Raw genomic sequence first — 24593 nt, forward strand, 5'->3', positions numbered from 1 at the left:
TTCCGATCTAGGAAACCAGGATATATATATATATATATATATATATTGAAAGGGTTTAAAAGTAGGGCGTGAGATTCCAAACTACATTTCTCTCCACCCTCCTCTTTCTCTTGCAAAATGAAGCCGCCTCAGCCAACGCTTAAGTACGTCGTTACTGCCTATAATTCACCCTATGGATTCTGGCTCATTATGATGCTGTAACTGTAGCGACCAGCTTTTTGCCCGAGGTTCTTTGCTCCCAGACTGTGTATTAAAGCTTTACTCCTGGAATGTTAAGTAAACTGTGTACCTTAGGTGCAGAGGTTTCCTTTAGGAAACCAGGTTGTCTGCTACAGAAAATGTCAGGCCTGTGACTTTGAACCATCCAAGGCTTGAGTGGGTTGCATCGTTGGGAAGAACTGATTTGCAAAGGCGCCTGGAATCTATTATCCCATAAGATTATGGGGGAAGTCCAGCCGAAGCTTGGGGTTTGTCTAAAAACGCAGACTTGATGAGGCAATGCCTTTTAGCAAAGAAATTATGTTGGTTTGATTAACTGAGGGAAAAGCTGGATGTGTAGTCATCACACCGGAATTCCTGTTAAACCAAGCAGAATTGTGGCAGAGAAGCCATGGAGTCAAACTGCACTCAAAGCTTTATACATAGCTCCAAGCTTAAGTAACCTTTGAAATTCCTTCTTTGGGGAACTAGAGCATTTATTGTGATTGGAGGGAACAAAATGCCAAGGTTCCATAGAATGGGAACCATATTTTCACAGAGATCTGTTTCCCCTATGAGGTTTTACTGGGTGAGGGCAGGGAGCCTCTGCCCAAGTTAACATTAAAGGCAATTACTTTATGCTCCTAGTAGATCATTTCTTCTTTCTCAAGGTGGCAGACCTATTTGCTGACATAGCGGAAATATGTAGATGCGGCTCTTTCTAACAAGCGAAGGAATCCGAGTTCAGATGTAAAAAGATCTCAGTTGACAGCTTATGTGGGGGCGAGAGCAAGGACACAAGAACTAATTTGCAGGGTTATTTTCTCCATCAGCCTCTGCAGACTTTGTAGAGAGACTATTGAGGGCCTGCAATAAAGCAAAAAATCGTTAGCGTCAAGATAAGAAAATGGAAAACACCATGAAGTAGATATAACTAGCCATCTGCAATGCAACTCAGTGTTCCCAGCTACATTTAAATTATATTTAATGTATGGTATAAGTGCATTTAACAGGTTCTGCTATACCATGGATGGCCCTCCTCAACAGTGTCTGGCGCCTCTGAGGGCCTGTAATTGAACAGACGAAATTTGTAATGAAAGGTTTCAAAACCAAGCCCCAAGAAATGTTTGTTTTCAGTTGTTTTGAAGGGTCTTTTGGTTAGCCATACTGTAAGTGGATCAGCATCCAAAAAGAAAACAAAATTTTCTCTGTAAATCCTGAATCTTGTTGTTTTAATTACAAGTCAAACATGGTTATACTTTGATAGACGTTGATAGGTTATTTCTTCAACAGTGAAGTGAGCCGATTCAAGCCAGAGTCGATTATATTAAAGGCAGGTTTACTGGGATGGTGTTCATGCTGGAGTTCTCTGGCCCCAAGGAAGGAGGCTACGGAGTCACCATGGGGTGGTGGTGGAGAGAGAAAGGCAGAAGGAAAGAGAGAGAGAGGAGACCAAAATGTGGGGGAGGGGAGAGGGAGGGAGGAAGGGAGAGAGAGGAGACTGAAATGCCTGGATAATACATAGGGAAGAGCCTTTAGGAGGACAGCCGCAGCCCAGCCTCTGGGCTGGCAGGGTCGGGGCCAGGGTATGCCAGGTAGGGACTGAGGGATGCTGAGAGATCTAGAGGCCAAGTCTGTTTTGATATGTAAAATATGCACCTCAGTCCCTTGTCCTAGTCTGAGGCCAAACAGGGGTAACTAATTCTGGATAGACTTAAATAAGTGAGAACAGATTTGTAAGTTCAGTTGAAAAATCAAGCTCACTGTTGAGAAGTCAGCCTCTGTCACTGTATGCGGGCAGATGCTTGTCTTTCACAATTAGCTAATGGCTTTCGGGTAAACCAATGTTTTCCTCCCAGATAGCAGATTGATACAATAACAGAAATGGAAGGGCTGTTTGGGGGTTGGACAGTAGGAAGTCCCCACAGTGTAAGGGAATTTAGATTGCAGAGTTCTGAGCTCCCCTGCAAGGATTTTATTAAAGAAAAAGACAGCCCCTTCACGTGTTGGGTCCTCATGTTTGAGGTGAACCTTGCTCTTTACAGAATCGCTGTAGAAACATCTCTTGTTCTGTCTTTTGCAGAGTATAATAGTGCTAATGGGGACATACTGGCGTTACGATCAGCCATGTGTTCCGGGGCTCTAAAAGTCCACAACTAATTCCCATTCTCTGGGGAATGTCTTCCAAAAGGGCTTTGTATCACATACACCAGGCTATGAGATGATAATTTGTGTTTAACTGTAGGTAGAAAATACAGGACTCCATTTGGCATCCTTAGTAGCCCAGTGATAGAGACTCATGGATTTCCTTATTGGCTTTGCTGGGAAGAGAGCAGAGGTAAATCTTTTCATAATGTGCCGTAAGTTACAACAGTGGCAGTACAATTGGTTTCTGAGAGAAACTAGGACAATAAAGTTCTAGAAAAGGGCAGGGAAGGGCAGATGCCGCACTCTGCTCAAGTGACTTTAAAATCTCTGCTGTTTACTTGATCTGAGTTTAGTCTAATCTTACGTGACACACTAAAGTTATACTGTGAAATTCTTAAAGAATTGCTTGGTTCTTTTTTTGGTTCAAAGCAACGACCTATTACATTGTGACTCGCCCCAGGATGCATGCTGGTCAAGTCCAAAGAATGAGTGGCTTTAATCTTTAGTCAAAATTGACCTGCTATTGACCCACCGATCTCTACTTCAGTATCTAGTAAGAAAATACTAGGATGATACACTCAGTGCCGCCAATTACGAAGTCTTAATAAAAGTGCGGCTGAGCGTGTCACTCAGTTGGTAGACTGGCTTGCATAGCATGAAGGTAGGCCCGAGTTTGATCCCTTGCACCACATAAAACTGGGAGTGGTGTTGCATACCTGTAATTCCAACACTTGGGAGGTGAAAGGGGAGAAAGAAGGTCAGATCATTCTTGGCTACACACGGAGTTCGAGGACAGCCTGGACTAGAAGAAAGCCTGTATCAAAAAATAAATAAATAAAAGGGCAATAATCTTTGTAGACTCACATTTTACCTGACCTACATTTAATGAACTACATTTAATGAAACATGCATACTCATTCATTCTTAAATGAACATTTCTTATCTTCTTTAATTAAGTCTGTGACAGACTTTGCTCTACATTGGTTTTTTGTCTGTTTGTTTTGGTTTGTTTTTTTTTGTTGTTGTTGTTGTTGTTGCTGTTTGGTTTTTCGAGACAGGGTTTCTCTGTGTAGCCCTGGCTGTCCTGGAACTCACTCTGTAGACCAGGCTGGCCTCGAACTCAGAAATCTGCTTGCCTCTGCCTCCCAAGTGCTGGTATTAAAGGTGTGTGCCACCACTGCCCAGCCTTTGCTCTTCATTTATGCCTCAAAGAAATTCGTTGCCAGTCCTTGTGGGGCTGCAGTATAGTGGAAAGATGGATATTAAACATGTTCTCTGGGGAGTCAATAATTCTAAACTATAAAAATGTCTAGAAAACGCACTTGGTCATACAAATGACATACATGAGTAAGGTAGAGACGAAAGGCTAAGAAGGTAGGTGATCTGAGACCTAAAATATTGTAGCTTAATCTATTAAAAGAAGGAGGAGGAGTAGGATGAGGAAGAGGAAAAGGAATTCCTATTTTTCTCAGTACTAGGGACTAAGACCAGGGCCTTGTGCACGCTAGGCAAAAGCCCTACCACTGAGCTATGTAATGAGATAGGGTTGTCTTTTGTGGCCCATGCTGGCCTTGAACTTACTAAGTAATCTCAAATTCACAATCAAACTACCTTAGCCACCTCATTGCTGAGATTCTAGGTATGTGCCATCAGCAAATGAAGAATATTATTAAATATAGGGTGGCAGTTATCAATAAATACAACATGTTTTGTAGTTTTAATACAATGAACTTTTGCGGAAAGCAAATCGGAGAAAGCTTATATGGTTTTGTTCAAAACTTTACTAAAACTTGCGCAACATGTCAGAAAATTATATCCTCCACAGAAGCACCGTTCATTTTCTTTTGAAACACTAATAGGATGCACCTCCTAAATGTGTAGCTGTCAGATCTGCGTAGACACGAATGTATTTCAGCCCATACTTTATGATGTGGAGTATATATTCAAATGTTCACAGCCTTTAATTAGAACCCACAGCTTGAGTTTGTGATTTGCCCCGAAAGTAAACATTTACAGATTGTCTTTCCTACCAGTATGTTTTTCTCTGCATGCTCTTTAGCTAACACTGAATGCACCCTATCTTTTGCTCAAGTTATTGAGGAAGCAACCTCATGTTTTGTGCCCTGCCCTCATTCTTTCTTGATTCTTTTGTTTGATAAGGCACTGCTTTTTCTGGTGTCTTCCATAAAACCTAGGTGTGTCCTGTTCATTCATTTGATCTTTAGGAGCATCTGCACACAGGCCTAAGGGTGTTGGCAGAGGGGATATTTGTGTTATACTCTGTGTAGCGGCAAGTTTAGCTAGCCACTTTGTGCTCCCAAAGGGTTGCACATACGCACCCACGCAATAGCTACCTGGGTTCTGGAAGGGAAGACAGACAGACAGACAGACAGACAGACAGACACACACACACAGACACACATACACACACACCCTTGACTAGTTCACAGGCTGGGCAGTTCTAATCCTCCCTGTGGCTAGCATACATTTCCCTCCAGTACTCCTGGTTTAAATCCTCCTAAATCTATGTTTTATCTTGGCTGCCGTATTACCTTCTGGGTAGGCCCTCCCTGAGGGCTGCTTTCCCTTTCCACCTACATTGTGGATGTATTTTCTTCTGCAGCTCTAAATCTTATCCATCTCCCTCTGAGAAATGGTGATCTCTCTTTTCCTCTCTTCTAGTTCCTAACCCTCGAAAATCCCTAAGTCCCGTCTCAGTCTATCTTCCCATCCATTGGCCATTGGCTCCTTATTGATCGATCAAAACCAAATTGAGGACAAGGACCTTCAGCGTTTGGACATGCTAATTCCTGATTTTGGGGGCTGGATTAATTCAAAGCATTAGAACCAATCCCCAAGTCCCTTGTTCTTGTTCTGAGAAGAGCATCAGGCATGCCAGGCTCTGCAGATCCAGCTGTCCTGCCTGCCAGTAGTCTTCTGAGTTACAAGCATCATTAAGGGTTACCAGCTCTCTCAGCATATGTCGCTCCTCTATCATCAACTTCCCAGAATGCTTTTATGGTTACAAGGACTTTCTTCATTTTTAATATCTTGATGTTTTGGGGGAAATATCTGGTCCTTCTGAGAATACACGCACACAAGAAAGAAATATATGAATCTGATCATGGAAGACACCAAAGCTCAGTAATGAATTGAACTCTATCTCTTACGCAGTAGCAAACTTTGAACCTCAAGTTATCAACTGCAGAATAGGAATAGGAATAATAAAATAGTAATAATAATAATAACAATCTTTGTGCTGAGCCATTTTGGTCTGGAGATAGTGCACGGACTGCCTGGACTATGCTTTCAAAAGATGGACACAATTATTGTTAATATCACTAGCCTTTAGAATCACCTTGTACCTCATTCACCTCTATGACATTTTAGACCACCATTAATAGTAACGAAGTGATAACTGAGTTGTTTTACAGAATTTGGCCCAATCTTTTATAACTGGCTTTATTCAGCCATATAAACTCAGTAAGAGTTGCAACCAAGCCTGTCACTCATACACAAGATCCTCAACATGTACAGTACCTAGCAGCGCCTGTAAATGTTTCCCGAATCAGCGAACCTAACCTTAATTTTTCTATTCCCTTACAGAGGCCACAAGAAGAGAAATATCCTGTTGGGCCATGGCTGTTGGCCCTGTTTGTTTTTGTTGTCTGTGGCTCAGGTATGGTATTTCACTGAATTATAGCCTATGTTCTCCACTATCCTTGAAAAACCATGTTTTGTCCACAACCTAAATACACAAAGAAGTATTGATTTGGGGTTCAAGTTTATTGCAGCCTTAAACCTTAACCTTTATGGGTTTTAATTTATTTTCTATTCCAAGTATGGCGAGACAGAGTTCATACACTATCAAATCATAGTCATAAAGTGATTACAAGAAATGAAATGAGCTATAGATGCTGTGAAGGTCAGCCGAGTTGTTCTGTAGACTCACAGCCTAAATACAGATTTGGAACAGAAAGTAGAATACTTATCTGCTCAAGATAAATCCACATTCCAAAGACAGGGAGAGGCCTTAGGCCTTAGAGTGTTCTATAGAAATCTCAAGCAGAAGCCGGGCGGTGGTGGCACACGCCTTTAATCCCAGCACTTGGGAGGCAGAGGCAAGCAGATTTCTGAGTTCGAGAGTTCGAGGCTAGCCTGGTCTACAGAGTGAGTTCCAGGACAGCCAGGGGTACACAGAGAAACCCTGTCTCGAAAAAACAACCAACCAACCAACCAAAAAAGCAAACAAAAATCTCAAGCAGAACAGATTCCTTGACCTAAGCCATAGATACAGGTCTCTTGATACTTTGGGTTGACAAGTTCAGAGAGCTGTGTTTAAATACTTGGGAATACATGTACATATATGTACAAGGGACATGAGCAAATTAAAAAAACATACAGTTCTGATTGAATGCTGTTAATGGAGCCTTGCCTGGGCTCCTGGACCCCATGTACTAAGTTTCTGCAATCCTGGTAAGTAGATATTACTTTATCTAGATGCAAGACATAGCTTCAGGGGTCCCTATCCTTCTCTGTCACATCTGTTTCTGAGAACAGGGGATATAAGAAGTCTGTGTCTTCCTGTGGATGCTTAGGCATCCCACCAAGACACTTCTGCTCCAGTATCAAGAGAGCCCATCACTACTGATGGTCCAGTTCCTTGATCTTCAACAGATTGCTTTCCCAAGGTTACAAAAGCTCTTGGGGGTGAGGGGGGGCAACATCTGAAGCACTTGGGGGTATCATTGCTTGTGTTTGAAAATATTTTAAAGGGGACTTAATGTTTCAAGAAGAGAAAATTATCTGGTTTTTGAATTATTTTATGAGTGGTCTCATAACCGATTTGAATGCATTCATCCAATCCATGACTGTTTCAAGGAACAGGTTCCTACTTCCCAAAGAAGCAGAAGGCCTATTCCTGGCCAGCTGCCATGGTGCATGTCTGGAATGCATGCATACTTGGGTAGCTAAGGCAGAAGGATCATCGGTTTGAGGCCATCTCTAGGTTACATAGAAAGTTCTAGGCCAACCATGGCTGCACAGTGAGACCCGTCTCAGAAACAAGAACAACAACACCACAAAACTCTATCCCCACTCTCTTCTGAGCATGCTGATGTTTTGAATATGACTACCTGGTAGATCCATCTTCAGAGTGTGAACTCTCCTGGCTGACTCAACCTGGCCTCAAAAGATGTATCTTCTAGACCTTCTAGACCATTCTTCCAGATGCACCCAGTGACTTTATTACAGTACAGCATTAGCAACTTCAGAAGATACCCTAGAAGAGCTGTGACCAATGGAGGCAGGAGGATTACCACCACTCTTATTGTACTACCTTGCTTCTGTTACCATGGTCTGATTTCCAGTCTAACCCTCATGCTTTTGAGTGGGGGCCCTAGGAGCCATCAGGCCCCATCAGTCTTTTTTCACATTAGTTCGCTGCTGGCCTCAAAGTACATCTGTGCTCCTCCTCAACCCCAAAGAGCCCACATCCCCAGCACACCCTTTCCTTTTCTCTGGTCTCGTCATTTCAGATTGCGTCATTTTCTTTATTGTCTGTCTCCTCCCACAGGAATGCTCAAGGGAAGCAGTGTTTCTTTTCCACCGAGTTTGTAGATCCTGCACAGTACTTGATGCATAGCAAGTGTTGAGGCGGGCTATTGGGTGGTGGATGTGTGGATGGATGTCCAGATACTGCTCATACTACAGACAGATAGATAGATACCTGGTTTACTTTTCAAGGTCTAATGTAAAACTGCATGATTTTAAAACTTTTGATTGTTGGTTGTCTTTCCACAGTGGCCGAGTTTACAAATGCACATGAGAGGCTTGTTAACATGATGCGGTATCTATTATTCGGTAGAGTCATTAGTATTACATGGTGTATTCAACATGTATCAGTGGTAACATTGTACACAAATGCAAGAGACTGTGTTGCAGTTAGGCAAGCCCTGGTTCTTCCACCAAACCACATGCTCCCATATGGTAACATTGTACACAAATGCAAGAAACTGTGTTGTAGTTAAGCAAGCCTTGGTTCTTCCACCAAACCCCATGCTCCCATATTGCTAGGTTCTCGTCTGACTAGATCATAACTAAAATACCCATTTATTTTAGCCTATATTCTGCCACCTGGCTGGTTACCTGTGCTCAGGTACCATGTGTCCATTTTGTCACATCTTTCCCTCGGACCTCCTGTACCTGGCTCAATCCCAGAATCCTTTCTCCTCCTGGACATCCCATCTTCCATTTCCCGCCTAAGCCATAGACCATAGGCTTTTAAATTGACAGGTGATACATCCATACGATACATATCCTTTCTACAAGATTGATCTATGAATTCAGCACTTCCCCCTGTGTGATGTATTCACCTGGAATTCACAACCTCTGATGTTCTGTGTAATTTTTCACCTAAAGATGAAACAAAATCAACCTCTGCCTTAAGCATGCCAGCCTACATTAAAAAGTTATCTGTGCTCTTAAGCTTCACGGCCAGTGTATAGACAGATGGATTTTGAACTTTGAACCTCAAATATAATTATCCTCTCCCAGCATTCTGATCTCTGAGGATATATCATACCTCCGAGTCAGCGATGAGAGGGCTAGACTTGGAGAAAGCCATGGCGCACAGTGAGACAGCCTTCTTCAGCTTCACTTTGAATGTGTGCTTTGCAGCCTTCCTGTCTGGCTCTATGCCAGGTTTTGGAATGCAAACTCCTTAGGAGCTCGTGGACACTGGCGAGGGTAGCAAGAAGGGGAGCCCAGGGCAGACACAGCACCCCAGATTAATCACATTAGCTCAGCAATTGTGAATGAGAGCCTTCCCCATCACACAGGGCCGAGGAGAGAGACCTTTCTGCAGTTGAGTAAGCATTCAGACAGAATGGGTGAGGAAGGTGACCCCAGAAGAGGGAACAGAATGTGCCAAAGACACATAAGCATTCCACATGCCCAATCACAGGACCTGTATCCCAGGTGATAAGTAGATCCATAGCTAATGCATGTTTTTTTTCTAGCATCAGTTTCTAGCGAGGATGTTGTGACCCTCCATTGTAGTCTGTCTGGGCACAAGCCAGTAGAGCATTCTGGTCTGACCTCTTTTTCTCAAATCCATGTGCCCCGCATAAATGCCACATGTCTGTGACTCTCCTAGAGTCCAGTCATTCTCAGGGACCAGCACTGTTGCCTATGCAGGCTTTGTTTCGCTCCTGTGTTTGTCAGGTCTTTGGGATGTGGACCTATAAAGAAGATTTGTCAGATCCCTGGGATGTGGACCTAGGAGGAAGTTCCTGGAGCCTTGGACCATAGTGGCTCAGAGAGCAGAGTGCCCATTTTGTTTCTTTTGGGGGATACTGAAGATAAAACCAAAGGCCTCCTTCATGTTAGACATTTTCTCACTGTGCTGCATAACCCACCATCCAGTGTTTGTACCACAACTAATTCAGCCTCTCTAGCTAGGCCATTTTGCTTCTCTACACAGGCGAGCTATGAAAGCCAAGATGCTATACTTTGTCCCCTCTTAATGTGCTGCCATTTTCCCCATAGCAATGGCTCTCATCTCTTTTCAAGTTACTACTAAAAATGGTACACACATCGCACACACACACACACCACACACACATCACACATACACACACACATCACACACACAGACACTTTCCCTTTTAACAGTGGTAGTATTGTTTTTATACACCTCAGCTCACACTGGTCAACGCTCTCACAGAATCATGTCACACAGTTTGTCCTTGGTGCACTACCATGCCATCTTTGTATATAGCCCCTTCTAAACAGAACGTATCATGAAAAACACCATTGTTCCCTCAGCTCTGTCCCCAAGGCCATGTTCCCTCAGCTCTGTCCCCAAGGCCAGCTCTACAGGGTTAGTCATTCATCTCACAGAACCTTTCCAGCTCTTGACTTTCTCCCCCTTATGTCCTTTAAGGGTCACGGGCTATGAGCCCCTCCCCTCCCTCCTCTCCATCGGAAAGAATGTGATTCTTGTCAACTCTAGCCCCTGTATTGCTCCTCTGTTTTAGTAACAAGCCTTCCTACAGACACTAGGATGCTAGACACCCTCATCCTTCAAGTGTCTGCCTCAAGTTCCAGCTCTAAAGTCCAGCAGGGGAAGGTGTCCGCCTCCTCATATCTCACTGCAGTACACACAAAAGCCCCACCCAGCTCTTGCCCACCATGCTCCTGCAAGGTGGACAGGAGCTCGGAGCAGGGGTCCCACACCTCTGCACAGTCACTCTGTCCTTCTCCGTCTTCTGCCTCTTCTTTGACTATCATATACCCTTGATGTAGGCAAAAGTTTTGTCCCACAAGTTCCCGAGATAGCTTACTGCCGTCTGCAAGCTCCTGGAGTCTTTCTTAACTTGTGTATTTCCATAGAGACACTGAGAATAAGGTAATAACTCATACAAGCGAAGATACTGATCATCTGTGCTCATCCTTTGAAAGTCTCTCAGCTTCCATCCCCTTATATTATTAACCTACTTTCCTAGATGCTGATTGGTTGAGCGAAATGCCCTTTTTAGAAATAGTGTCACAGTACTGGTGGTAAACAAATATTCAGGTCAGGCTAGTAGTAAGAAACACATTTACTCTTTTTTTTTTCCTCACTGTAGTCTCAGGGAGAATTTCGGGTGTCAGGGAGCTAGCATTTAAACGTATGCTTATTTACTGGTCCCTTTTGCTCCGTTATGTGGAGAAGCTGGTTAACAAATCTATGAGAGTCTGGTACAGCTTCCCAGCAGCCAGAAAGGCCCTCCTGTGGCCTTCCTCATTTGGGGCATGTGCCTTTCTGGAGTCTGCACCTGGAGGCTTCAGCACAAACACACGTCAAGGAAATGCCATCATCACACTGAGAAGTCACATGAAGCAGAAGACCTCCAGGGACTGCCTGAAGTCACCAACATCTGAGTCCCGCCAACCCTCCTCTTGCTTTTTGCTGGGGCAGCTGGCTAGAACTTCTCACATAATTATGCAGAGGAAGGGGGCGAGGTTGCATAAATGCACCTGTGGATTAAGTGCATCTCCACTGCAGATGGTGGTGCCTCGAGCAAGGGACTTCTCAGCAACCCAGTGAGAGCCCTGGGAGCGAAGGACAGTAACGAATCTGCCAGCCATGAGGATTCTCTGGTAGTTAGATGAATGACACCGGACAAGTTAGTACTCTCACTGTTGCTTTTCTTGCTGAGAGAATGGAGATAAGAGTCGGGCATGGTGGTACTTGCCTGTAATTCCTACACTTACCCAGGAGGCTGAGGCAGGAAGATCATGAGTCTGAGGCTAGTCTTGAGATGTAGTAAGACTCTGACTCAAGGGTAGAGGGGCAGTCTACCACAGATGGGTAACGGTTCTGGGGATCTGACTCATTACAAGCCCAAACCTGTCGTCACTCATTACAAATACCAGCATCTCATACAAAACGTTCGTCCCGCTCTGGAGGGCTTACCTCATGTCTCCTTCTCCCAGGCTGTGGATCTAATTGGCAGACACAGCCTCAGCTTTCCATTCTTGGTCTATCAGAAAACCGTCAGCCAGCGTGCCTGCCTGCCTGCCTCTTGCTTCCGAGGATGAATGAGAGCTGTTCTCAGGGCTAACACTGTTTCCCTGTATGATAAAACATAAGTACCATCCCCACCCAAGAGAAAGGAAGCACCGCCGTGCGAACCAACCTCAGAGAATAGTGGTTTATACTTCAGATTGAGCCTAAAACACGCTGTGTTTCATTTCCTTAAAGTAATGCTAATACACTCCCATTTTGTGTAGTTTTCCATGTGAGATTCAAAACAGTGGGACTCGGGTGACCTTTTGACACTACAGTTGCCCAGCAGGGACATCTCTGGACCATTTCTTGCTTTGTTACATTTTGTTTAATTCAGTAGCTGCTTTATTTTTATTAATGCTATATAAATTATATCTGAAATGTAAAACTTATTTATCTATCAAATACCTGCTCTTAGCCTGGGATTTGGAAGTCCTTGAGCCTGCTGAACTGGCTGTATTTGTTTCTCTCTGCTTAATCTCTCCAGATACAGACCCATATTGAAGCCTATGGAATTCAAGTGTCCTGTGGGAGGTTGTCCCCCTCCCTCACCCCCCCACCCCCCGCGCCTTTGTCCCTCTTTTAACTTCTCCTTCAGGCAATGGGGCCTCTTTACTGATAAGCATCTCCTGCAACAGTCAGTCTCTGCTTTCCAGACCTTCATGTTGGAGGACTGCTTGTTTTTTATCTCAAGACTCAGAGACAAGCATTGTCCAGAATGTCACTCCGTGACTGTTCCCTGCAGAGATACTGTCACACAAATACTCCAGCTGCTATCTCCTCTGCTTCTTGCCGTCTTGAAGACTTGCAGACTTGATGCTATTCCCCAGACCACTGATGGATTTCCTTGTGACTATTTGTGCATCAAACTATAATTCCTAGCTTCCTCCTCTTCCTCTTTGGTTGGTGTTTTTACATTTGTAATGCTGGAGACTGAGCCAGGGCCTCTACACATGTTTAGGGAAAACACTACCATTGGGCTATACGCCCAGCCCCGGCCCCAATCATTAGATAGTAGGTAGCAATTGATTAGTGATGTCTGCCACCAACACGGTATGGTCACCAGAGCCAAAAGCTCTTCTTTGTAATCCTTGGACTAAACTTTTTATGGTATTCAAAGAACAACTGTGTTCAATATTTCCCACTTTCCTCCTTGTCCAAATGCCTCCTAAACATTTGCTCTCCTCTTAATATGCTATCTGGGCAGGTTTTTAAATTTAGACTTAGCATGCGTATACTTCCGGTCGTCTTACAGTGTGCTGTTCATCTCTCCTGAGCCCAGGCTATGATACTGTACAGTGGCAAAGAGCAGCAATCTGAGATGTTCTCCTTGTGGCAAAGATGTGTCCTGTTCCATCCTCAGCTGGATCCTGTTCCAACTTCAGCTGGGATCAGTGGAGCCGTTTCGTCCCCAGCATCCTTTGCTTCTCGGCCAGAACCTCTTAAATGCCAGTCAACACCCCAGTTTCTTCCCAGGCTAGTCTTCCCTTGTGCATTCCTAATTTCAATTTTATTTCTCCTCTCTGTCAAACCTTAATATTCATTTCCTTATTGAGAGATTTAAGGGTTTCCAAAGCCTGGGCATTACCCATGAGCATCAAAGGGAACGTGTAGTGGATAGATAGGATTACCCAGTGACCGTCATTTCCTCTATCATTTTCTGTGTTGGATAATTTTCCAGTGAGCGTGTACTTTATAATCACAATGGTTTCTGAGAACAAAACCCTAGGTGAGTGCTTTTCAGCCCTTTTCCTTTGGAAGACTGAGGGCTTCCGCTAAAAACTTGATAAATTAAAGAGCAACTCTTTAATTGAAGTGGTGATGTGGTTGCTATGGTTTCTGTATGTGTTTAGATACATGTATGTTAGGCGATGTGTAGGTTTCTACATGTGTTGATACATGTAGATTCTGTTTTTGTAGATTTCTATACCCATTTGTTTATGTATAGATGTATAGATTTCTATATGTATATATTTATATATACATGTGTTTCTGTGTCCATGTGTTTACATATGTATGTGTTTATTGAATTGTAGCTCTACATATATGGCTGTGTCTATTTGTGAATTTCTGTGTTTCCATGGGTTTGTGTCAGTATATGTGTTTGTGCATTCATATGTATTTTGCAATATGTATGTGTATACATATATATGCACAGATGTATACATTTAAGTTTCTATGTGTTTGTGAATGAATGTTCAGTCACGTGTGTTGTGTGCCTGTGTCTATGTCTGTGTGCATGTGTCTAAGATGTGTTTCTGTGTATGTGGAGGGGGCAGGGTGTATGTTGAGGAAGGTGTCTGCATATGTGTCTCTATGTGTTGTGTATATGTATGTACACGTGTGTATGTGTTTGAATGCGTATGTATACCATTGTGTGTATGTACCTGTGCATATCTGTATGCATGTACATCTATCTGTGTCTATGTATCTTTATCTGTATATTTATATGTATCACTGTGGTCTATCTTTGTGTGTGTTCGTATGTGTCTGTGTATTTATCTGTGTGTGTGTGTGTATGTGTAGGCCTATTGCCCTGTGTTGCTAGATATTCTGATTTTCCTATCTGTAGCAAGCAACAGCCATCTTTCCTCACCAAATAGTAAATTGGATCTGGCTTCTCACTAGAGTCACAGCCTTTGAGCACAGAAGCTGCTCTGTTTATTAGGCACTGTAGAGCCAGCTCCCCTGATTCTGGGTGGGGACAGTGCATTTGTTTGTCACTTGACTGCCTGCACTTTTCTCCTGGACTCTCCAGGGACTCTGCCTGCAGGAGTTGGGGGTGGGGAACAGAGATAGCATATCACAGGCAGGTCCTTTTTCAGGACAACTTGTTTAGAACTGGAGAGAAGTGATTCTCTGGGATGTTCTTGGCAGGGCCTAAACTCTTCCCCCATGCCCAGTCTCAAGTGTCAGATAGTCCACCTCTGTCCTTGAGTGGATGCCCTGGTAGACATCCATTTCTAGTAGGGCTGCACCCTGGCCTTCCTTAAGGCTGGCCTTTTATGTTCAGGATGATACGGGGGAGGGGAAAAAAAACAGAGTCATGAGTGTGGCAGAAACACGTGGAAGGACAAACAACTTCTCCCCTTAGTATCTCCTGCCCTGTGCTCCCTGTGTGACACTCATGTGGTCATCAGCATTGTAGTGACATGTCTTTGAGCACAAGGCTCAGACACCAAAATAGGACCTTTTGCAACAGCTAAGAAAGTCTGCTGCTGCTGCTTGCAGAGTGTGTCGGCTGTAACCCACTACGAGGACAGAGTTAACTCAGTTACTAAGAGTTGTAACACCAAACCCAGCCTCTGCTGAAACCTGGTCCAGCCACTTACTTCCCAGCTGGCCTTCCAAGTTACTGATGCCCACCGTATACCTCAAGTCTCAGTTTGTTAAAGAGGGTGGAGTGGTTCTGAACTCACAACCCTCCCAAAAGTTCCTTCTAAGGGTTGACACTTAACGTATAAACTGCTCAGTGGCAGCATGGTGACGGCTTTACGTTCTTCTTACTGTAATGATGCCTCTGGCTCTTCTTCATACGGCCTCCCTCCCACCCTGCTTCATTTTGGTACAGTCATCTGTGGTGAGGGAAGGAAGCTCTAAGCTACCAAACAACCTGCCTCATCTTGACCGGCTGCATCTAACGAGGGAGATCTGAGGGCAGAGAAAACCCAGTCTCTGCCTCTAAAAGGAACGGGTTTTAATCTAGTCGCAATGTGAGATCAAGATTTGTTCCTACTATTTCACTTACTGTTTACTGAGGACTCATTGTAATGCCGGGTCTGTGCATTTTTCTTTCCTAACTACACAGCCCCCAACGAGGAGGCTGCGACACCCTTTCCCCAGATCATAAAATTGCCACACATAGAGAAAATCAACCAGAATTTCATATCTAAAAATTGAGATACGTAGTTCCCAAACCTAGCTTTTCCGGACTCCAAACCCACGCGGTTCTGTGGTCTAAAGGTTAGCATTCTGGACTCTGGGACTTCAAACCCCATATGCTTTCTGTTGTCCCACAGTCCCTGTTACATTACTTTTCCTAAAAGTCCTGTGGAGCAAAAGTTTGCTAACTTTAGACCTTGCATATGACTACATTGAAGAGAGTTAGACCATCCTCTGGATTCTGCTGGCAGAAAACTGTTTTCTAAATATCCCAGATGTCTAACCATCTGCCTCCAAATGCAGAGATAGTTCCCCAACCACAAGCTGCTCTTTCATTGGTTCCCCAACCACAGGATGCTCTTTCATTGGTTCACCAGTGTTCCCACTCCTCTCCTTTCCTGGAAACTTGCTGTAGGATAGACTTAAATCCCCGATGTTTGCAGGTTGACCACATAGATATTGGCTTTTCCTGGAGACTGCCAGAACATTCTGGAAACTGCTCCCAGAGAAAGTCATCCCAGAGACCATCATGAGGTGCATGAGAACCGGACAGCCCCAGAGGACCAAGACAGACGGTCTGGAGGAGACATCTCAGCAGCCATCGACTCTCACAAGGTGACTTGTGGCACTCTTCTCATGTGCCCCTGAGTAGGATCTCTTTCTGGAAGGCCATCCCAGTCTATGTTAACAACACTTGCATTTTGACATCTTTCTTCCCTAACCTATCTCTGGCATCTCTTTCATCTTTCTTCTCTGGATCAGCCTGTGGAAAATGGCACCTCGCTCGTGTCTTTGTGTTTCTCCCTCCAAGAGCTTACTGGGTCTGGGTCAGCTTTGCTCTGCCTTGTCTCCTGACATTTCCGCTTGTCTTGCAGGGGACCCATACTTTTCCTTAACCAGCTTTTCTTCATCTTTTTCTTAATAAAAAATAAAGCTTGATTTCTATAGTTAGTTTATCTGCCTAAAGGATATTGAAGTGGCCTGCTTTGATCTCTTCTTGGCAACTCTCTTGATCTCTCTTATCATTAAGTATTTCTCTACAATAAAAGTGGCCTTGAGCCTCCTATTGGAGCAGAGTCCCAGTTTCTGTCTCTTTCCTATGAAACGCACCCCAGGGGTTCAAGCATTTTCATAGTTGCTGGGTCCATTTCTTAGCTGTCTCGAATAATGAACTGTTAACATGGATCCGCTGGCACCTCTGGGGTGTGTTGACGTCATGTGCCCCCAACCAATTTATATTTTCACCTGCACCGAAAAGGATTTATTTTTTCTTTCCCCACATCCTCAACAGCATTTGCAGTGTTTGATGTCAGTGGTGTTTTGTTTTATTTTGATTTTGGTTTTTTCCCTTGATGATATCCATTCTGACTGGATTGAGACAGACTCTCAAAGCAGTTTTGATTTGCATTGCTTTAATGACTAAGGATGTTGATCACTTTTTGAAAGGTTTAAGAACTGGTTCATCCACTGACTTATCGATGGGGTGGGATGGGTTGGTTTTTTTTTTTTTTTTTGGTTTTCATTTTCAATTGCTTGTTTTGGTATTTGACTTTTTTCTAGTATCCATGAAAGAATGTTACAACATTCTTTCTAGGAGAGTATGTCATACACTCATGTTTAAGATTGTTTGCTCCAAGGTCTCAAAGACATTCTCTCTGGAGGAATTATGTTTTGATTTTATGGAGAAAGTAGGCAGGTAGCAGGAGACGGCACAGATTTCAGGTAGAATAGCCTGGGCTAAGCTTTGTGGCCGAGCCAGGGAGTTTTGGAAATCTTGAGTTCCTGTGCAAAGGAAGGAATCTGCCCAGTGACTGGACGGGCAGGCAGGAGCCAGAATCTGCAGGACGTGGAAGTCCTATTGAGAAGTTAGCAAGAAGTCATTTCTGGTTTGCTTTACACAGCGGGTAATCCCATACTGTCTGCTTCTATTTAAAGGCTAAATCTGAGCGCCTTGCAGAAAAGGGATCAAAGAGCCAGAGTAGAGCATTTGGGAGTCATTGCAGAGTTCAGGAAAGATGGTGGCAACCAGAACTAGGAGGGTGTCTGGGGCAACAGAGAAAAGAACATATTCCCCAAGATCCCCACATAGAGTACATAGGTCACCGCCAGTCAGAAGGTCATATAGATGACACTAATGTAATGTAATGTAATGTAAGATAATGTCACTAATTTATCAGCGTGAAGGTAAAATGACAAAGCTGATAGTAGCTGGATAATAGACAGTGGAGACCCACAGCTCACAGAGCGGGAGACCGGGGCCAGTGCAGGTCACCTCAGGAGAATGAATATAACAAAGAGAAGCAAATCACAAAGGCTGTGGAGGAATTCCAGTGCGGAAGCCCAATATGTGGTGGAGGAAGACAACCCCATAAATCTCTCTAAGAAGAAAGAATCAAAAAGAAGAAACTAAGAGACCAAGACATTCCAAAGGACAAAGGAGGAGCACTTCAGTAGGGAGCACCCAGTGGCAGGGAGGAAGGGAATGAGGATCTTTATACTAAGTGATACACAGGAGAGAGCAGAAGGCAGAGGGAGGGGTGGGGTGGAAATGGAAGCTACGGGCTTGAGGAGGATGGGGGGCTTGAGGAGGATGGCCTTGAGCGGCTCCTTAGAGGTATGGACCAGCTGCAGGGAAACAACAGCTGACCCACTGAAGCTTGAGCTGGTTGAAAGAGGGGAGGGGAAGAGCTTTGAGCCAGGAGCGTTTAAAGAAATGGTTCTCAACATGTGGGTCATGACCCCTTTGGGAGTCCAGCGACTTTCACAGGGGTCGCCTAAGACCATTGGAAAATGTGTTTTTACATTACAATTCACAACAGTAGCAAAATTACAGTTATGAAAATTTATGCTTGAGGCTCACCACAACATAAAACTGTATTAAAGGGTCGCACCGTTAGTAAGGGTGAGAACCACTGCTCTCAGCTCTCTGAAGGTCAAGATCCCAAACACAGATGCGGAGGTGCAGGGTCTGTTCACTTTGGAAGCCCCTGCTCCTGCAGAGACTTGCCTGAGCCTGGTTGTATCCCACCCAGGACCTGGTGGCTGTCCTGGAATGCCCGCCTCACTGCCCTGTCTTGGCCTCTCTCTTCCCTCCTGTCTAGCCTGCCCTCTGCCCCACTCGTTCTCCTTCGGCTGTTTTCTCAGCTTTGTTCGCCCACTGTTAAGTTATTAACTTGTCAGGGTCTAGACTCCCCGCTTCCCCTCCCCTTTGATCTCACTGCTGGCTCCCTTCCTGTTTGCAGCACGGGAAGTCAGCATTCAGAGTGAGGGTCACCCTGCAGGGCAGTGTTGGCAGGCACACGGAATTTCAAGCAAAAATAATTGGTATAAAATGTAGAAAACTCCTTGAAGACATCAGTACAACTGGAAAAGGAATAATAAACATCCACATCTCGCCACTGTCTCAGATGTGAACTTAAAATAGACTTCAGTCATTTCTCTAAGAGGGAGTTGTTCTGTAGACAAATTAAAAGTTATAAATATTTGGCATGCTAACTCAAGGCTTCAGTTAGGATCAGATATGACTATCAAAGAATATTCAAATAGGCAAACTGTTTTAATATATGTTTGGCCTCTCTGAGGCTTACCAATTTCATCTAAGATTCCTTAGACTAATAGTTCTGGGGGAAAAAATTTAATAGTTTGATCCTGACTTAGAACTTCTTTTCTTTTCTTTTTTTTTTTGTTTGTTTGTTTTGTTTTTCGAGACAAGGTTTCTTTGTGTAGCCCTGGCTGTTCTGGAACTCACTCTGTAGACCAGGCTAGCCTCGAACTCTGGAACTCAGAAATCCGCCTGCCTCTGCCTCCCAAGTGCTGGGATTAAAGGCGTGCGCCACCACTGCCCAGCTGACTTAGAACTTCTAAAGTCACAAATTAACTTACTATGAAGTGTGATCAACTGAGACACAGCCCATTCAGTGACCTATGGCCCATGGGTCCTCAGATGAAATTAAGGAAAATGTAACATTTTTAGTATTAACTATGGGCAGGCAGACTATTCCATAGGTTGCCATATTTATTCCTGGGAATTCATCGTTTTTCAAACAGAGAAAGTAGAACTTAGAACTGTAATTTTCTAAAGTTTCTGCTTTTCCATGATGCAGAGAGCATGTGAGTGGTACTTTCATGAGTATACAATGGCAAGCAGTGGTCAGTACAGGATTAGTAATACAGGTTCAGGGTCTAATCTGAAAATTTGAAACCCAAAATGTCCCCAAATCTAAAAGCTTCTGAGTGCTAATATGACCCCATAAGTGGGAAATTCTACATTTGATCTCATATAATGAGTGGGCCATGGACAAAATTCAGGTGCAGTAAAAATATTGTATAAAATGATCTTCAGGGGATGGAGAGATGGCTCAGTGCTTAAGAACCCCTTAACCTACTTCACAGTACCCACATCAGGCTCAACTACCTGTAACTGCAGCTCCAGGGTTCTGATGGCCTCTTCTAGCCTCCAAGGGCACCAGCACACACACGATACACACACACACACACACACTGAGCAGGCACACATACAGAGTTTTCTTTTAAAGAAATCATCTTCAAGATAAGTGTATGCTAGGTATAAATGAAACATACAGAAATTTCACATTTAGAGTTGTGTCTCATTCCTGTAGTATCTCACTGTGTATGTGTGAACCTCAAATCTAAAATAATAATAGTAATACTAAAAAAGTCTGCAACATATCTGGTCCCAGGCTGTTCCAGTAAGCAGCAGGTATGACTACATGCATTGTATTTTCATTGTATGAGGCATTTTCACATATGTTGTATCAGTTAATCCCTTGGTAACATGGTACTTGCTTCTCAGGAGAGGGGATAAACTAGTTTATTTGTCTACTCACAAACTGAGATCGAACCCAGTTCCATTGTAACGTAACCTTCTGGTCTTTGTAAAATCACCTTGCTTGACAAGATTAGAATGACTTTCATCCCAGAACATGACATGCATGTGGTCCTTTTCCTAATGTGACTGAGTATCTAGCTCCCTCGTGCCAATCCTACTGAGTCAGACCACTGACTGCTTAATCTCCACTTCTTGTCAGACTTGCTGCGAAGGACAGAAACATCAGGTTTGTTTTTTGTTTTGTTTTGTTTTGTTTTAAGTATTTAAGTTCTGGTGGGAAACTTTCCCACCCAGAGCCAACCAAGGTCCCAAAATTAGCCAAGAAAGCCTGTGAGCAGAGCCAGAATTAAATAGTTAAGTTGCTATCTATACAATCCTAAGTATACAATCCACAGCAGCAAAGTTACTGCACGTGAGGCAGTAATGCCGAGGATGTGTCCCACTGCAGCAGGCCGGAGACAAAATGAGAAGAGACTGGAAGGAGACATGCAGGTGGTCAAACATTGTATCCTCCTAAGGATACCACCACAAAGGATTGTTACCTCTTGTTTCTCATTGTGATATGTATGTATACTCACTGGGTATTCATGAAGAGATACTGTTCCCGTCATGCTTAGTTTTTCCAGTTCAGGAAGATGATGATATATATTGTATATGCCATGTTTCTAGAGAAAAACTGCCCCCCCCCCGCCCTAGCACAAAAAAAATTTTAAGATGCTTTGTTTACCTTAAAATCCAGCCGCTCAAGGGAGATTTCCCAGGGCCCCCTTGGAATTTCTTCTTGTCTCCAGGTACATTTTGTGTACACATCACGTCGTTGAATGTTCCTACTGCAAAATCCTGAGATCTGAAATTCGAAGTCTCAGCTCCTTGATGATGCTGACGCCAAAGGTGGAAAATTCAAGGTCATGAAGCTTTGCTTCGTGCACACAATTAATAAAACTGTTGTACAATGTTACCTTCAGGCTCTAAGGTGTATGTGAAACATACATGAATTTCATGTTGAGGCTTGGGGCCCCTTCCTAAGAAATCTCATTGGATATGCAAATATTCCAGAAATCAAAAAGAGAACTGAAATCTTCAACACTCCAGTCTCCAGCATTCGGATAAAAGCTATTCAGCCTCAGGGTGCCTAGTCCCCTGAGCTGATAGCACCCAGATGAGTCCTTTTCTAGGTGTTCCTGAGAGCCCTGCTTTCAAGTGGTCCCTTAGAAAGTGGAGCTTCCTGGGTATTTTCTGGGATGACTTTGTACAAAGAGGGAATGAGTCTTGACAGTTCCATGTTTATTCTGTTTTTATACACTGATTAATGAGATGATGCCCAGCCTCCCTTTAAAAACTCAAAATAAATCATATTCAAGTGCCTGCCGTTTCTCTTCAGTTTATCATTATCCTCATCAGCATTAAAAGCCACTGATCACTGGGGAAGGTGTTTTTAAAAAGCAAAAGGAGCAGAACAGAACTTTACACACACACACACACACACACACACACCTTTTCCCGAAGGCAAATAACAGCCAAAATCAGGCTAGGTGTTACTTAACCAGTTTTCCCCAAATATGCCAGGTGCCCAGAAACTCTCTGAGCTTCGTGCTCCCACTCTGCTCCACATACCAACAGCTCAGCTAATGAAAGGGGGAAGCCCATGCTTGTCAGTTTTGCCCATGCTGAGAGACAGTGGGCTTCAGTGTCACAAGGAAGCTGGAAGACAGATGCGCTCCAGATCATGGGCAGCACAGACCAGCCTTGTGTGTGAGCTCAGAACACCTGGCCTGCCCTCCCCCTCGGAACTGGCTGTATTACAGGTCACGGCCATTTTGAAAAGGCAGACTCACTGAACTGCTTAATGCATGAGTTTCTGCACGAAGGCCCACATCTCTCTCCCCAGCAGCCCCAGAACGTAGATGGGGAAGGAGGCCAAGGGTATCTTCCATGCCTCAGGGATTTCTGGCTGCAGCTCCTGGTGGAATTAGCAGAAGTTATCTATTAATCCCAGAGGCATCCATCAACAGCCAGAGCCAGGCTGTCTCTTTGAAAGAAATTCACTGACCCCTTGTTAACGCATCTAGGAAGTATCTAATCAGCTCTGAGCCAGCCAGCGAGGGGCAGGGTCAGCAGAAGCAGGCTGCTGGGAGGATTGGGTTTCCAGCGTTAGCTGTCTGGTTTCTGAGCTGCCTGTTTTCTTTCCTCTTCCAGCTATCTTCCAGATCATACAGAGCATAAGGATGGGCATGTGAGAGGGCCAGGATGGTGTACGCTGCTGCCCTCCTGCTGGCAGGTGAAGGACCACTGAGACCTTCAGCGGGTCTTTAGGAAGCAAACAAGCCATGGGTGATAGAAAGGTGGTTCCCTGTTCCCTACCACTCCATGGTGGAGGTCAGACCAAATTGCCTTCTCACAGGACATCTCCGTGCATCTGTGTCCTCCAGCGGAAAGGACTCTGCTCTTCTGTTGGCTGATCGGAAGTCACGTGGGGGGCCGGGCGGCAGCGCTGTCTGTCTGGTTCCCCGGATTTCACTGTGGTGTGCATGTGGCCCTCTGAGCGACCACCCCTTTAATCCTGCCAATCAGTCTCTTCTGTGTCAGGAATTGGTTTTACAAATAAATGTCTTCATTCAACCTAAATACCATGTGCCAGTTACAGAGCAAAACACAAACAGCAGAGGAGGGACTGGACGAGGCGAGTGAGAACAGGGTTAGGCAGTGGGGAACCAGAGCTGGGTTTACCAGGTCCCCACCCTGACTTGACATCATTGCCCGAATGCAGTTATAGGCAGCTCTGATGGTCTTGCTTTTTGTTACACACTTGACTTGTTTTTTTTTTAAAGTGTGTTCATATATACTTGTGTATGTATGAATTTGGATATGTATTTATCTCGTTTGGGTTTTGTTATTTATTTATTTCTTCAGTCCAGAAAGGGTGCCTATAATGTGTGTTACAGTCTGATTAGCTGTTATCTCCCTGTAGTCTGCCTGAAAGCAGCACAGATCCAGATGTCTCCTGCGAAAACCACCCTAACCCAGGGGCCAGCGACTGACTGCAGAGCCCAGAAGAGCACAAGTCTCTTCAGCACTCTGGGTGGGCAGTAGGTCCTCCTCTCCCTCCTAGACTCCTCAGAGCCTCATAAAGCTCATTGTCACAGAAAGAAGTTACAGCAACAGGCCCCGAGGTCTCAGACATGATTAACAACAGATACATTCAACTGTAAGCACGCTGTAGTCATTTAATTCCAACTTTGTATGCTATCCCAGTTTTCATTTTCTCTAACATTCTGAGAATGTTAAGGAGGGATGTGTTGGGAGTGGTTAGTAAGACTTCATTAAATTAAGTGGCACTTTGCAAGGGCATTTACATCACTAGTCTCACCTGGATCTTTGGTGATGCTCTTGGAAGCTGTCCGTCCTCCAACCTTCTAAGTTCCAACAGACCCCTCTCCCCTACTTCCTCCTTCCTACCCCACCAAAAAGGCAATATAAACTGCCCCCATATCAGCAGCCCCACCCATGCACAAATCGACACCTTGTGCTAGGGCCAGCAGCCCAGCTGGCCACCAAGAGGTAGAAGAAGGCTTTACGTCCCAGGCTGCCCTGCTCAATCACTTCCTTTGACTCCCATGATGTGTTTGTGTCTTCCTCTCCACTGCCTTGATTAAAAGTACACATACTACACACCACCAAAGTCTATTCCTAGGCCAGGGCATTACAGCTCAGTCTTGAAGGAACTCAAGTCCCCTCTCCTTAATGCAGACTTTACCATGAGTGTACCTACCTACCAGGCAAAGGGGACTGAAACTGTAACTTCTGCAAAAGTCAGCTCCAGGGGAACCCAGCTCAACTCTGGGTGACAGAGATAGATGGTGGGCTGAGCAGCTACCATCCAGAAAACTGCCCTGGTTGATTTCCTCCCCGGTCATGCAACTCACCCACCAGTTGGTTCTCAACGTTAGTTTCCAGGTTGCCTCC

At 44.3% G+C, this 24593-nt stretch overlaps 1 protein-coding gene across 1 annotated transcript in view; it reads left to right on the forward strand.

Annotated features, from left to right (window-relative positions):
- Positions 1-22923, forward strand: part of Serp2 (stress associated endoplasmic reticulum protein family member 2) — a 24211-nt gene extending 1288 nt beyond the window's left edge. Inside the window, 3 exon segments of the mRNA XM_028754268.1 lie at positions 16225-16257; positions 16260-16396; positions 22827-22923. Of these exon segments, the coding sequence (XP_028610101.1) occupies positions 16225-16257; positions 16260-16396; positions 22827-22923 (267 nt within the window).
- Positions 22924-24593: the final 1670 nt, after the last annotated feature.

The sequence above is a fragment of the Grammomys surdaster genome, unplaced genomic scaffold (genome assembly GCF_004785775.1).
Source record: "Grammomys surdaster isolate TR1022 unplaced genomic scaffold, NIH_TR_1.0 125985, whole genome shotgun sequence".
Classification (NCBI taxonomy): domain Eukaryota; kingdom Metazoa; phylum Chordata; class Mammalia; order Rodentia; family Muridae; genus Grammomys; species Grammomys surdaster.